General features: G+C 34.6%; 1 protein-coding gene across 2 annotated transcripts; it reads left to right on the top strand.

Moving 5' to 3' along the window:
- The first annotated feature begins 3,914 nt into the window (after positions 1-3,914).
- LOC127802440 (vesicle-associated protein 1-1-like) lies at positions 3,915-12,745 on the top strand. 2 transcript variants are annotated; one of them, XM_052338262.1, is made up of 8 exons: positions 3,915-4,189; positions 4,345-4,415; positions 4,544-4,625; positions 4,798-4,913; positions 5,014-5,154; positions 5,293-5,349; positions 11,696-11,773; positions 12,273-12,745. In XM_052338262.1, the coding sequence occupies exons 1-8, from the start codon at positions 4,138-4,140 to the stop codon at positions 12,381-12,383; spliced, it is 708 nt and encodes a 235-aa protein (XP_052194222.1). In that variant the 5' UTR covers positions 3,915-4,137; the 3' UTR covers positions 12,384-12,745. The 2 variants fall into 2 exon arrangements, with proteins under 2 accessions (XP_052194222.1, XP_052194221.1); XM_052338261.1 differs by having other exon boundaries at positions 3,916-4,189; positions 5,014-5,178.
- Positions 12,746-13,219: the final 474 nt, after the last annotated feature.

Here is a 13,219-nt window from a genome sequence, read left to right on the forward strand (position 1 = left end):
CTCCACACAAAGTTCTTGAATCTTATTCTAATGGTACACATCAATTTTCAAGGATTTTAATAAAGTCAATAAATCATTTCAATTATCTGGTAACTTCGCGTAATTTCCATTCACATTCAATTCCAAAAACCTAAATCATGAAAACTTAATACTAGCCTTATTAATAGAGAGGGGCAAGGATGCATATAGTAAATCAACTCGGGCATAATAATAGAAGAATTTCATTCATTTCCAAAACACCCCACTTAAAGTTTAAGTGTATGCAAAGACTAATACAATCTCGAGATAACCTCTAACGTAATAGCTTGTTTGTTTTCATGTACCAAACCTACACATAAGGTTTCATATCCTTCACAAAGATTTTATCAGGCAAAAAAATCTTTATGTCGGTTCACTTGTCTTATATATATATATATATATTTGATAATCTTGGTGTCTGGACTTCGCCCGCCTAGTTCTGGAGGAGACCGACCTTTCCCCTAATTCGGTCTCCGGATAAATTCAGATGCGGTCGCAACCTTATACACTCTCAACTGGACACCCGATTAATCTCTACTAAATTAAATATTTTTGTCTCCACCAAGAATTAATCCCCCGTCACTTCCAAAAAAAACTTAGAAGCTTTACCACTTATCTTATATATTAAAAATACATTTGTTGACTAAACACTAAATCAACTTTGACCTTGAACGTGAGCTCTATGTGTCTGATTTTCTCATCATCGATTTTTCGATTATGCTTCTATTGCTCTCAAGCAAGTCAAATTTTTATTGAAGCCCCTATTATTTGTCTGAAATTCTTCTTTGTTGAATGATTTCTTCTGGTTTGCTTCCACTCTTGTCTGTCTTTGTCTTTTTCTTTCTTGAACACTCTGAAAGTGATAAATTTCTACTCTACCATCAAAGTATTCCCAACCACTTCTTGATAGGTTTCTGGTTTAGAGATATTTCAAGATAATTGGATATCCAATCTTAATCCTTCTTAAAATTTTTCCATCTTAACTTTCTCGTTTATTCTAGAAAAATTGTATTGGGTTAATTTATTTAGTCTCACCTCATATTGGGCCACTGTTGGACCTCTTTCTTGCTTCAATTTCTTGTATTCCTCTCAAAAAGTACACCTTTGAGGCTTAAACTTATACCACATCAACTTGATGTCTTCACATTAACAGAAAAGCTCAATCATTTGGCACTAGTCGCTTAATTCATTCTCTAGTATTAAAGTGGTGCACTTCACCTTTTGCTTATTACTACATCCAAATATAGCTTGGAAAGTTTCTTCAATCTGTCTAATTCATTCTAGAGCCTACTATCCATTTACATTATATTGGGATGATAATGGTTATGTTTCCCAAACCATCTTTCTGTTTGGTCTGTTGGACCTCGAAGAGTTAGAACTTCTTTTAAGGACTCCTTTATCTAACTTATTATTTCTTTCTAGTTAATTGATTTTAACTTTGTTTTTACAATCATTCGTCTATCTAGATCTTTGATGATAATAAGTCCTATTATTGACATTCTCACATTTTATTTATTTAAAATCTAAATTTAATAGTTATAATTATTCATGAGAATGATTATAACTTGTACTAAATGTACATTCTACTTAAGTATGGACTATATGTGTATATTTTGAAGTTTACTTATATTTAGGATGATTGTTTTTGCGTGACTCTCTGTACTCGTGCTCTCGATTACACAGAGAGATAAATTATAAGTTAGTCCTTTGATTTTTGCGTAAGAAAAGAATTGAAATCACAATTTATAGAACTACACTAAGATATTATTATTTTTTTATCATCCAATTTATGTCCTGAAGGCAGTGTTTACTTATACTTCCAACAATACTTCTTGATACAAGCTTTTTAAGGGGTTTACTGTAGATATCCTCAAGTGATTCAACATTTAATAATTTGAGATTCTTTTTCAAGAATCGTTTGTCAACAACTAGTGAGCATAAGACAAGTGCCAGACCATTCTAATTGCAGACATAGGCCATAAGCTACCCTTGACCTCAAAATCTAAAGGCCACCATCGACCTTGGAATTTAAAGGCCACCGATCGAACTGGCATTTAAAGGCCACACTCATCCTTTACATTTAAAGACCAAATTTTGCCTAAACATTTAAAGGCTACCTCTGACCTAAGAACTTAGACAGGAGGATGACATTTCTTTTACTTCCGCACATTAATTACATTGAATTAAAAAAGTGGAGACTTTTGATAATACTTGAGATTTACTTTAGTTGACACGTTTATATTTTACTTGACCTACACTGAATTTCAATATTTTATTTGAGCTAAGCTTGACGCAAGAAAAAAATCTTTCACAAACTCATTAAGAAACCAATTCTAGTGATAATTGAACTACTTAATTTGACTAGGATTCTCATCTAGAATTATACAATAACCTCGATCATGATTTTAGATAATTTCCTAAAATTTAGAGAGTAATACTAATTCTACTAAATTTAGGATAAACCCATTTTTTAAATCTTAGAAGGACGATCTTTACATAAAACTATTCTCTTTAAATTTGTTAAGAATAATTATTTCTAAGTATTATCTAATAAAGAAATATAATTCTAAATAAGAGATTATCTTTCAATTACTATAAATAAAGTAAAACATCTTTTCTTGCGAAAGTATTTTTAATTATAATTTTTATCTTTCTTGCTTTTATCATTACTATTATTTTTTGTCTGACTTAGCTATCAAAGTGATTTTTTTAGTAAGTTTTAAAACACTTATTATGATCCTTATTTTGTATGTTTGTTAACCCGAAATTCAATTTGTGTTTCAAACCAAGTGTTACACTCTCAAAACAAGTATATTGATGATTTATTTTTTACATCATCATTTATATAATAAAATAGATAAAGAGTCTAAATATGCAACTTAAAAAGACGTAGAATTAAGCTTGCAAAGTAGGAGAGTAGTCAATGTTGAATATTAATCATATTCTATTTATTAAAAGCTCTTGCAAAGTTCAATCCTTGTGGCCGCTTGCTTCGGTGGAGATTGTTTTCATTTCATCAACCTTTTTTTCTTTCATAAAGTTTAAATAAAATATATTGTAGAAAGCTTAGAGTTTCAAACAAACCTATTAACATCATATTCATTTTAATGAAATTTTTTTATTAAATTTTCATAAAAAATATTTTCTAAATCAATTTATGAACATAGTAGATTAAAAAATTTAAAATGCAGGAGTTAGAACTTAGAAAGCTTGAAAAGGAGAGAGAATGGGAAAAATCTGATGAATTTGTGTATTGAGTTAATTCAAAAAATTTTAATTTGGATCAGATTATGAACTTGATTTGGGATAACATATTTGAATTGAGATTTGAGGAATATGGATTGGTTAAAAGGAATAGAGACTGACAATTCAAAAATTAAAAAAAAAAAAAAATTTACATGAATTTGAGCTGAGATTGGTATGGACTGAAACTCAATCTAACCCTTTCCCAATCTATCACTGTTTATGTACTTAAAATAATTTATTATCATATACTGTCTTGTGATAGTGTAGTAGTAAGTGAATGAGTTAGTAAGTTTAAAACTCTATATTTATTAGTTTTTTTTATCATTTTTTTTTTTTGCTTAGTATTGTTTATTTGATTTTAATTATAAATAAATTTAAAGAATAAATACATTAATAGTATTGTAATTAAAATTTAACAAAAATGTTGTAAATTTCAAAAATGATAACCGAATACAAAGAATCAATCCTACGAATACGAATATCTAACCAAGAGAATGAGACGGAAATTAGCGTAGAGGCTCCTTGTGCATAAAAAGTCTCTTGGAGCTTCAAAAGCTTATTCCTTTTTGTTAGAAAATTAAAGGGAAATGGCTAGATTACCCTCGAGCGGAGGAGCCGCACGAATTGTAAAGCTGGGAGTCATTGTAAAGCCGCAATACTAGAGAACAGAGAAAAACGACACTGCCCCACGTTGCTCCCCTGTAGCACTGTCTAAACCAAACATCTCCAAAATTCGAAATCCCTATTCCAGATCTCTCTCTCTCTCTCTCTCTCAGATTTACTCACCTGCACCGGTATCGGGAAGTCACTTTATATCACCGGAAACTGCTCCTCTTTTCAGTTCTTGGCGACTCCGTAAGCGATCTTGTCGAAATGAGTACCGGAGAGCTTCTCAGCATCGAACCTCAGGAGCTTCAGTTTCCATGTAACTTTCTCTTTTGTTTTCGTACTTTTAGTTTTAGACTCCTTTGTACGCTGATTCGCTTTTGCACGCGGATCTGTCGCGTGTGACTTTGCTTTCTGCGCTTCGAGTTCTCTTTTTGATTTTTTGTTTTTTCGTGTGCCTTTACTTCGGAAAAGTTGAATTGAAGAAGCAGATCTCGTGTTCTCTGCAATTAACAAACAAGACCGGTAAACATGTAGTATTCAAGGTATTGATCTTGGCTTTTCGTATCTAATTTATGCGATTTGCGGTGATGCAATGAAGTGCTCTGGGATTTATCGAGCCCTACAAATCTGGAAATGTTTATTTTTTGCTTTGTGAATTGGCCATTTTTAGGTTAAGACGACGAATCCAAAGAAGTATTGTGTTCGGCCTAACACCGGAATCGTGTCGCCGCAGTCTACATGTGACGTGATAGGTCTCTCTCGCTCCTTCTCCCTACAATTTGCGTTCTTTCGTTAGTTTAAATTTCGTTTCTCCATATCGTTGATCATTCATTGTTGCTGATGATCGTTTCAAGTTTGTTCCTCCCTTCCCTCTCCTCCCCTCTTTCAGTAAGGTGACTCGATTGTCAAAATTATGTGGTTCAGTTACAATGCAAGCGCAAAAGGAGGCTCCTCCTGACATGCAATGCAAGGACAAATTCTTACTTCAAAGCGTAGTTGCAAATCCAGGAGCTAATGCAAAGGATATCACTCCTGAGATGGTAATTACGTATTATTTTTGATTCCCATGCAATTATCTCAAATCCGGAAGAATGTGCAATGGCTTATAAACTTTTATGTTTATGTTTATTTACTTTCAAGTTTAATAAGGAGTCCGGGAATCAAGTTGAGGAGTGCAAGTTGAGAGTGGCTTATGTGCCTCCGCCACAGCCACCTTCACCAGTGCGAGAAGGATCAGAGGAAGGTTCTTCACCAAGGGCTTCAGTATCTGACAATGGGAATGTAAATACAGCTGAATATACTGCTGTGAGCATTTGTGATATCAGACATCATTAATTTCAAGTGAATTTGTTTGAATCTGTTGCATAAGTTGTCTCCCATCATTTTGCAATTTGACAATCCTGTGTAACTATGTTTTAGGCGTCAAGAGCATTTGTTGAAAAGTCAAACGCTGAGCCTCAGGACAATTCATCGGAGGTAAATTTCTTTTCTTTCTCCAATTTTAGCCCTTGGATTGGGCAATCTTATGTGATAGTTTGTCATGGAAATATGAGAAGATGTTTGTATTTAATTTAATCAATCATTACAACTAAATTTACATGCAGGATATATATCTAATCTTTAGCATTGCACATTCCAATAAGAAACTTGAATGTTTGAACTCATATCTCATGGACGTTTATAGTCAATAGTAGCTTCTTTTAACTAAATTTGCTTTTAATATAGCATGCTTCAGCTGATTGATTGAAATATTCCATCCTGAGGGGACTTTAAGTCCTAGTGATTTGTAATTAGCACACTATGATTTGAAGACTCATTGAGCTTGAGAGATATGTTTATTTTTCATATACCTTTCTTCTCTAAAATCACCTTAATAGAGTCTCCTAATGGTTGACTAGCATTCTTCATTTGTAAGAAGAGATTTTGTAAGGCTTTGCATTTCTTTCTAATGTATGGTTAGTGGACTCATGTATGTGATATTATTTGGTTCATGGAGTTATTGTCATGCAATCATTTTTCTCTTTAGAATCATAAGTCTGTCTCAATATTTGCTCTATATATACTTGTGTTTGCATATATATGTGTGTGTGTTTTCTGTTCACACTGGCTTGGCTTCCTGTGGAGGAGATATGGCTATTTGGTAGGTTATTCATCCTTCGTGTGTGTTCAATTTCTTGTGAAAATACTATTTAATCTCTAGCATTTGTTTTCCTTTTATTTGCTTTAATTGTTCTTCGATTTTGAGAACCGAGTTCTATATTTGCATGCATTACTAATATATTATTCTGAACTCTTTTACCTCTCTTTGAGATTGCTAAACACCTCTTTTTCTGAAATATTTCCATTTTTGGCATCTTAATAATCTTTCAATAACCCCTGTTTTCTTGATGACACTTCCATTATTTTCAATTTAAAAATCTTATTGTGCAGCTGATTTACAATAATATTATAGTTTTTCTTTTGTGGGAAGAAGGTCTTGTTTAGTGTAGCGTGATAGTTCTTCTTTAACAAGATATTTTCCACATTCTTTAGATGTCTTGTTTTTTAAGTTATCTATTTCTTTCTAGTTTTTCCTGCAATTTTGTATGGCGATATCTAGATAATATGCATATTCATGCACTTTGCTGTTTCTGCTGAACTTAGCATTCATCATAGCACTTTGACATGTTCCCATATTAGTTGTTCTTGCATTTTTTCCCTTCACTGATAACTGTGGATTATGTCAATTAACCACCAGGTTTTTATGACCATGGCTTCTTCTTGTGTTCCCACTTATCCCACTTCCCTGTTAGAGAGATTTCTTTGCAATGGTTCTCTATTGGCTCTGTCACACAACTTTTCCCTTCTAGTGAAAGTTTCTTCATCCTTATGATGGAAACATTGATTACAAAGAGCCTACGTCTATGATATTACCTATCTCAAACAAACATGAAGTGATATGGAGAGTGGGAAGCTGTTTTACAAGACAGAACTCGCCATTGAGTTTGATAGAGAAATAAGAAAACAACTGAAAGAAGAAGTTGTATTAGAGGAATAAAACAACCAAAGGAACAAGTGGAATATAATGGAAATTCACCAATGTGACATTTTAAGTGTTGTGGTAATATGTAAATGAAGACGGAAGTAATATCCTCATTAAATCCAATTAGGCAACCATAAATCCTGGTGTAAGCAAAAAAAACTCATATATATATGGTAGCAAAAGTTTAAATAAACTAAGGTCAAGTGGTATGTTTTACTTTGTTATTAATTTTAATATATATGGGGAAATTTAGAAACTTTAAACTTTTACTTTTCTTAAAAGGGGGGAATAGTTAATGTTGGAAGAATCCATAGGGTTTATTTGCCCATGACTGGAAGGCTATGTCTGACCTAGAATGAAGTTTTTATTTTGGCTGCCTTGACTATCTTAGGTCATGTTTGGCCTGAATATGCCTTTTAATAACTATATTGTTGGTCAGATGAAATCAATTAGGCTTCAATCTTCATGTATCCTTGCTTTCTGTTCTTTAGGAGGCTTTCCGATATAGTGATGCAGTTGATGGTAGTTCTATTTCTGCTTCTTAATAAAACACCTTTTAGAAGTTGTTACTGCTGCAGCTAATGATTCTATTAGTGGTGGCACCAGGGGTTTATTAGATCTTATCTTCATTTTGGTCAAGGAACTTATGGATGGGGTTTCTATTACACTCTCCACACTGCAGACCCCTTCCCAGCCACTCCCCTCCTCCAAAAGGGAAATAAATACATAAGAAAATAAAGAAAGAAAGAAAGGACATGGAGAAAAAGATATCATTCTTTATACTTGTCTGCCAATAGTTTTATGTAATTTGTCTTGACTTTCTTTTATTTTTTTCTCATTCCAAGCTGCACAGGGAGGGTGGAATTTACACTATCAAATAGGAGAAGGAGGTGTAATTGGGAAATATGTCTAAAAGTTAATTATGGTTCAGACATGATCCTGTATAAATAGACATAACTAGTCTGGAAAGTTATGACTTTTGCCAAAGAGATGTGGCGTTTGGATTTAGTTATGTTTCAAGAAATATGTCTTTTGGTGTAAAATCCAAGAAATATACCTTTTAGGTTAAGGTTCAAGAAACACGACTGTTACAAAGGACCACACCCATTGGTTTAAATGGAAGAGGTATGACTTTAGACAAATAGATATGTCCTTTCACCCATTATAATTGGATGAATCCATGTAGTATAAAGGTGTGAATTACTTTTCACTCTTTCTAATTCTACCTCCTCCTCAAAAATATATTGAGGTGCAGTAAAGGGAAATCTTCAGAAATTGCTAACTGCAGATTTTTGTGACACTGATAAATGTTGGGGGTGGTTTGCTGTTAATCCTGCAAAAATTCTAGTGGGGAAAATAACATTTTAAAGGCAGTGATTCGACACAAAGTCACATTATGCAGAATCCTCACAATTCCCCCCCCCCCCCTCCAACAGAGAGCACACTGCAGAATAAGCACCGAGTAATATTCATTTATGTACTATCTTTTATTTTGTACAACTAATATAAATTCCCCATAAAAAGGGAGAAAATAAGTGATGGATAATCAAAGATAGTTGTTAAAGTTATATCCTGAGATTCGTTAGCTTTTTCTGGTTATCCTCTCGTTATTCAAAAGCTGAAGCTTTCCTGGAATGGAATTCTGAAGTATATTGTGCAGTGCCTTTCATTGTCCAAATAATTTGTGTTCTCTATTGGTTGCTGCTAACTCTTATTATGATGCTCTATATTGAAGTTCTAAGAATGGATGGCCTTGTGATGCACCTAGGTTTTGACCTAGGGTTTTAAAAGGAATTTGGAAGAAAGAGAGAACAGAAATGGAGGGAGAAATCAGAAGAATTGAGGGGGAAATCAGAGAGAACAGAGAGGATTGGGGGAGAATCAGAGGGAATCGGGAGAGAGATCAGAGAAGTTGAGTAACAGATTTCTATTATCATTCAACAACCTCTATTCTCTAACTGGTTCAGCCTATTTATACGTTGTTCAATCCTTTCAGTTACAATACAATTGAAAGGTACAAACTGCTATAACAGCAAAGTACAACTAGGAAGAAATACATATAATATATAATTACCATTATATCCTTGGGGTTGTGACAATTCCCCTCTCCTTGAGAGAGTTCTTGTCCCCAAGAACTTACAGCGACTGGCCACTATTCTTCATCCAAACCCTGCTTTCACTATCTGATTTATCCTTCTTTCTTTCTTTCTCCTTCTAGGCCTATTCCTCTATGCTCTTATGTTCCTTCTCTTTTGCTTTTCCTGCAATTGTAAAATGTAGTCCTCAAAGATCTCCATGAAAAAGCCCTCTTCTCCAATTGATCTGTAAGTTCCAGTAATTTCCTGGACCTTCATGCAGTAATTATGCCAGTGAGTTTTAGCAAGAAGTACTCCGGCAACAACCTGCCCTTCCATCAACTTCTGAACTGCATAACAGTTCTTCTGTTCAGTCTGCTTCAGTTGTTCCTTCTGCATCCTCCACTGCTCCAGATCATGAATATACTTCTGAAATTTTTCTAAGCAGTCTAAGTTTTCCAGTTGTGAGCATCTTCCATCATCCTCTAACCAATCTTGAAGTTTGCTCCCTTGGATATTCATTTTAATTAAGCCACAGGTGTCCAGAAATGATCTGAGAATTAATCTATTCCACCTATACTCCTCTTGAATTTCCTCCTCCTCCTTTGTTGGAAGATCTACCAAGTGGCTTTTGAACAGAACTTCACACTCTACAGGTCACTTTATTGCTTTGAACTGTCCATCCTCCTTAAACATAATGGTCCCTTTACTCCATAATGTGGATGAAGTGAGTTCCTCACACTCTTCATTACAACTCTCATCTCTGATGTGGTTTGGAGGCATATTTTTCTTCCTGTTTGCTGGCATACACCAGAGGTTCACTTACAAGGTACAACAGTTTTCTCCTCTGGTGATGTATCATTGATGTCTCCGGCAACTGCAATAGAGGTCATTTCAACACTGCTTGTTTTTGGAATTGGTTGAGCCAATTTTTCATTGCGACAGACTGGATCAATTTTAATTCCAAAAGATTCATGTCTCTTTTTGAATCTCAAGAAATTCTCTGTTAACATCTTTCAATCCTGATGATTGATTGTCTGAATCAATCATCTCATGATCAAAACTTCTGAGATAGTCATTTTGAGCATATCCTTCCGAAAATTCAGCTGGAATACTAACCTGAAACTTCTTTGATATCAAAATCAGAATGTTGTCCAGCTTTTGGTTGAGGTGAGGGAATGTTTCCGTGAATCCTGTGTCCGTTACTCGCTCCTGAAACTTTTCTGCATTGCTGCTAATAGTTGCGTAGATCTAAATTCAGTAATCCTGAATCCGCCTTAGTCAACAGTGGAAATAGAAAAATCAGCTATAGCCTATGAAATTGCCTCCAGCAATTTGCCTTCCTGAATTGCCTAATTCATAATTCAGTAGCCTCAAAAACAATCAATCATGCTCTAGGAATCAGAGAATCGATTGGATCTGTCTCAGAAAACAGTCCTAGGAATTGCCTGGATCTGCCTCAATTAATAGCTGAGAATTCAACCTGCTATGCTGCTCTGAATCACCAGAACTAAAGCCGAAAATCACCTGAATCTGCTTTGCCTTGGTCAACTGCTAAAACTTCCGGAATCACAGCCAATAATCATTGGCTTTGATACCAAATGTCATGCACCTAGGTTTGACCTAGGGTTTTAAAAAGAATTTGGAAGAATCCGAGAGAGAGAACAGAAATGGAGGGAGAAATCAGAACTGAGGGGGAAATTAGACAGAATAGAGAGGATTGGGAGAGAACCAGAGGGAATCGGGAGAGAGACCAGAGAAGTTGAGAGAGAAACAGATTTCTATTATCATTCAACAACCTCTACTCTCTAACTGGTTCAGCCTATTTATAGGCTGTTCTATACAATTGAAAGGTATAAACTGCTACAACAACAAAGTACTAGGAAGAAATACATATAATATATCATTATTATTATATCTTTGTGGTAGTGGAGGCTGCTCTGTCTACCCTACCGCGCCCCACCCTCCCCCTATTCCCCCTCTCGTTTTTTTGGGGGGTTCCAAGGTATCATTATGTCTTTGTTTGAATTAGATGTAGAAATAAAATCCTTGGTACTTTAGGTTGATTTAGCTAATTTAGCATATGTACTTGTTTATTATTCAGGCTTATTGCTGATAAACTGTTTAAAACCTTTACTTGGATAAAGATTAGGAAAGTGGGGACTTCTTTGCTGGCAGTTTATTATTAGTAAAGGGTGAAATCTGTTGTTCCTGGTGAGTGTGAAAGTACTGACCGTGACCACGTAGCTTTTCAGATTGGTTCTTTCAGTTTGAAGTGGTTAGGATTAGTAGCTCTTTCTGTTACATGTAGGTAAGCCTTTGCGTATTCTTTTCCTCATTCAGCATGTTTTATTTTGAGGTAGCATTATACATCTGATGAGAATTTGTTCCTGGCCATTTGCCAGTTTAGGAAGCCTTATTTGTGCTTTCTCTTTTCCATTACTCTTCAGGTCTGTGATTGACCTCTGATTGAAGTGGTTAGAATTAGTAGCTCTTTCTGTTACTTGTAGGTCAGCTTTTGCATAGTCTTTTCCTCACACAGCAATTTTTATTTTGGGGTAGCAGTATACATCTGATGAGATATTGTTAGTGCCCATTTGCTATGTTACGAAGACATATTTTTGCTTTTTCCTTTTCTTTTTCATGACTCTTCAAGAATGTCTGTGGATTGATCTCTAAATCTCATGCACCATGAAAATTAAGCAATCATTCTGTTGAATTTCAGGTCAATACTCTTATTTCTAAACTGACTCAGGAGAAAAATTCTGTAATTCAGCAAAATAACAAGCTTCAGCAGGAATTGGTAAGCGATTCAACATGTGACTACTTATTTTGAATAAATATCCTTCCAACTTCTGAATGGATGTGGCACTGGTCGTTTTGCTGTTATATCACTTTCTGTTGATGTAGCTCTCACTAACTAATGTAAATGCACTTCACTAGAAGCCACCACACTATCTTGAAAAGGTCATACATTTTTTTCCCCTTTTTCTTTTTCAATACAACTAGAAGTAACAGGTACATGTGCTTACAGTAGTGTCGTGCTATAGTATATAATGCTGCCGTTCTCCTTTGAAAGTAGTCTATGTAACACTAAATTCACTTACTATGTCAAATTTACTTCGATTCAGCAATTTCTCCCTTAATTAACAATTGCATCGTTTCATAGAAAGTGTAGATACTTTTTAGGTAATGGTTACATCCAACACACAGTTCATCGGAGACAGGTGGTTATCTCTATTGCATCAGAAAATTGCTTTTAGACCATCAACTTGATTCATATGGACCTTGTCACTTGGCAGGAGCTCTTGAGACGCGAAGGCAACAAAAGCCGTGGTGGTATTCCGTTCCTTTATGTGATTATTGTTGGCATCATTGGCATCCTTTTGGGGTACCTTCTCAAGAGAACATGACCTCGCCACAAACCCTACTCCCTACGATTATCTGTTGTCATGCCTTGTCTGGATGATCGAGAACAACATTGCAGAAGAAGACCAATGTGTGATCAATAGGACGAAGCTTTGTATTGCATTAGCTGTGTCATGTAATTGATTATAGGAATGTGACCAAAACAGGTTTTGATAGGTTTTGTGATCCCCCTTGGCAAGACTGTAAAAGCATTAGTTGTGTGGCTAGCTGCTCTCTTAACAAGCTTCTTTTGGTAACTTAACAAGGTTCACCATAATGTACTCTTGACTTCCCTCTCGGTTTGTTCTATGATCTGTGTTGCGGCTGTTGCTGTTATATATCGTTCTCAAATGCTTTTGAGTTCCCACGTTTCTTTTTCGTTTTTTCCGTTTTTCTTTTGTTTTATGTCATGTCTTAAAGGCGAACGGATTCTTAAACAAGAGGCAGAATTATTTTTACCGGAGGCAAAACAAACAGCTGCTTTTTATGTAAATCTTATATTTCTGAGACTAGATTCAGCTGCTTTTGTACAAACTTACATATTTTAGGGTTCCTGTTTCTTATTTTTGAAATAACAATCTCAGAAAATTTTGATAGCAGGATTTCTTTCCATGTAATTTTTATTTATTTTTGAATAACGATCATTTTAAAATTTATAAGAACTTTTTATTTTTTGCTGTTTTCTAATATTGGAATGGACGTAATTAATTTTATAAAGTAATATTTAAAGTCATATCCGAGAATTTATATCGTAGCCACTATTCGAAACAAATCTTTAGACAAAAACCGGGAATAAATTAGGAGTAAATTCTCCATTTAAAAGTGAAAATTTAAGAGATAT

This window comes from Diospyros lotus, chromosome 5 (genome assembly GCF_014633365.1).
Source record: "Diospyros lotus cultivar Yz01 chromosome 5, ASM1463336v1, whole genome shotgun sequence".
NCBI classification, from domain to species: Eukaryota; Viridiplantae; Streptophyta; class Magnoliopsida; order Ericales; family Ebenaceae; genus Diospyros; species Diospyros lotus.

Coding starts and splice junctions, on each gene's coding strand:
- LOC127802440 (XM_052338261.1), top strand. CDS start 4,138: ATGAGTACCGGAGAGCTTCTCAGCATCGAACCTCAGGAGCTTCAGTTT. Junction 4,190..4,344: donor TCAGGAGCTTCAGTTTCCAT/GTAACTTTCTCT, acceptor ACTTCGGAAAAG/TTGAATTGAAGAAGCAGATC. Junction 4,626..4,797: donor GTCTACATGTGACGTGATAG/GTCTCTCTCGCT, acceptor TATGTGGTTCAG/TTACAATGCAAGCGCAAAAG.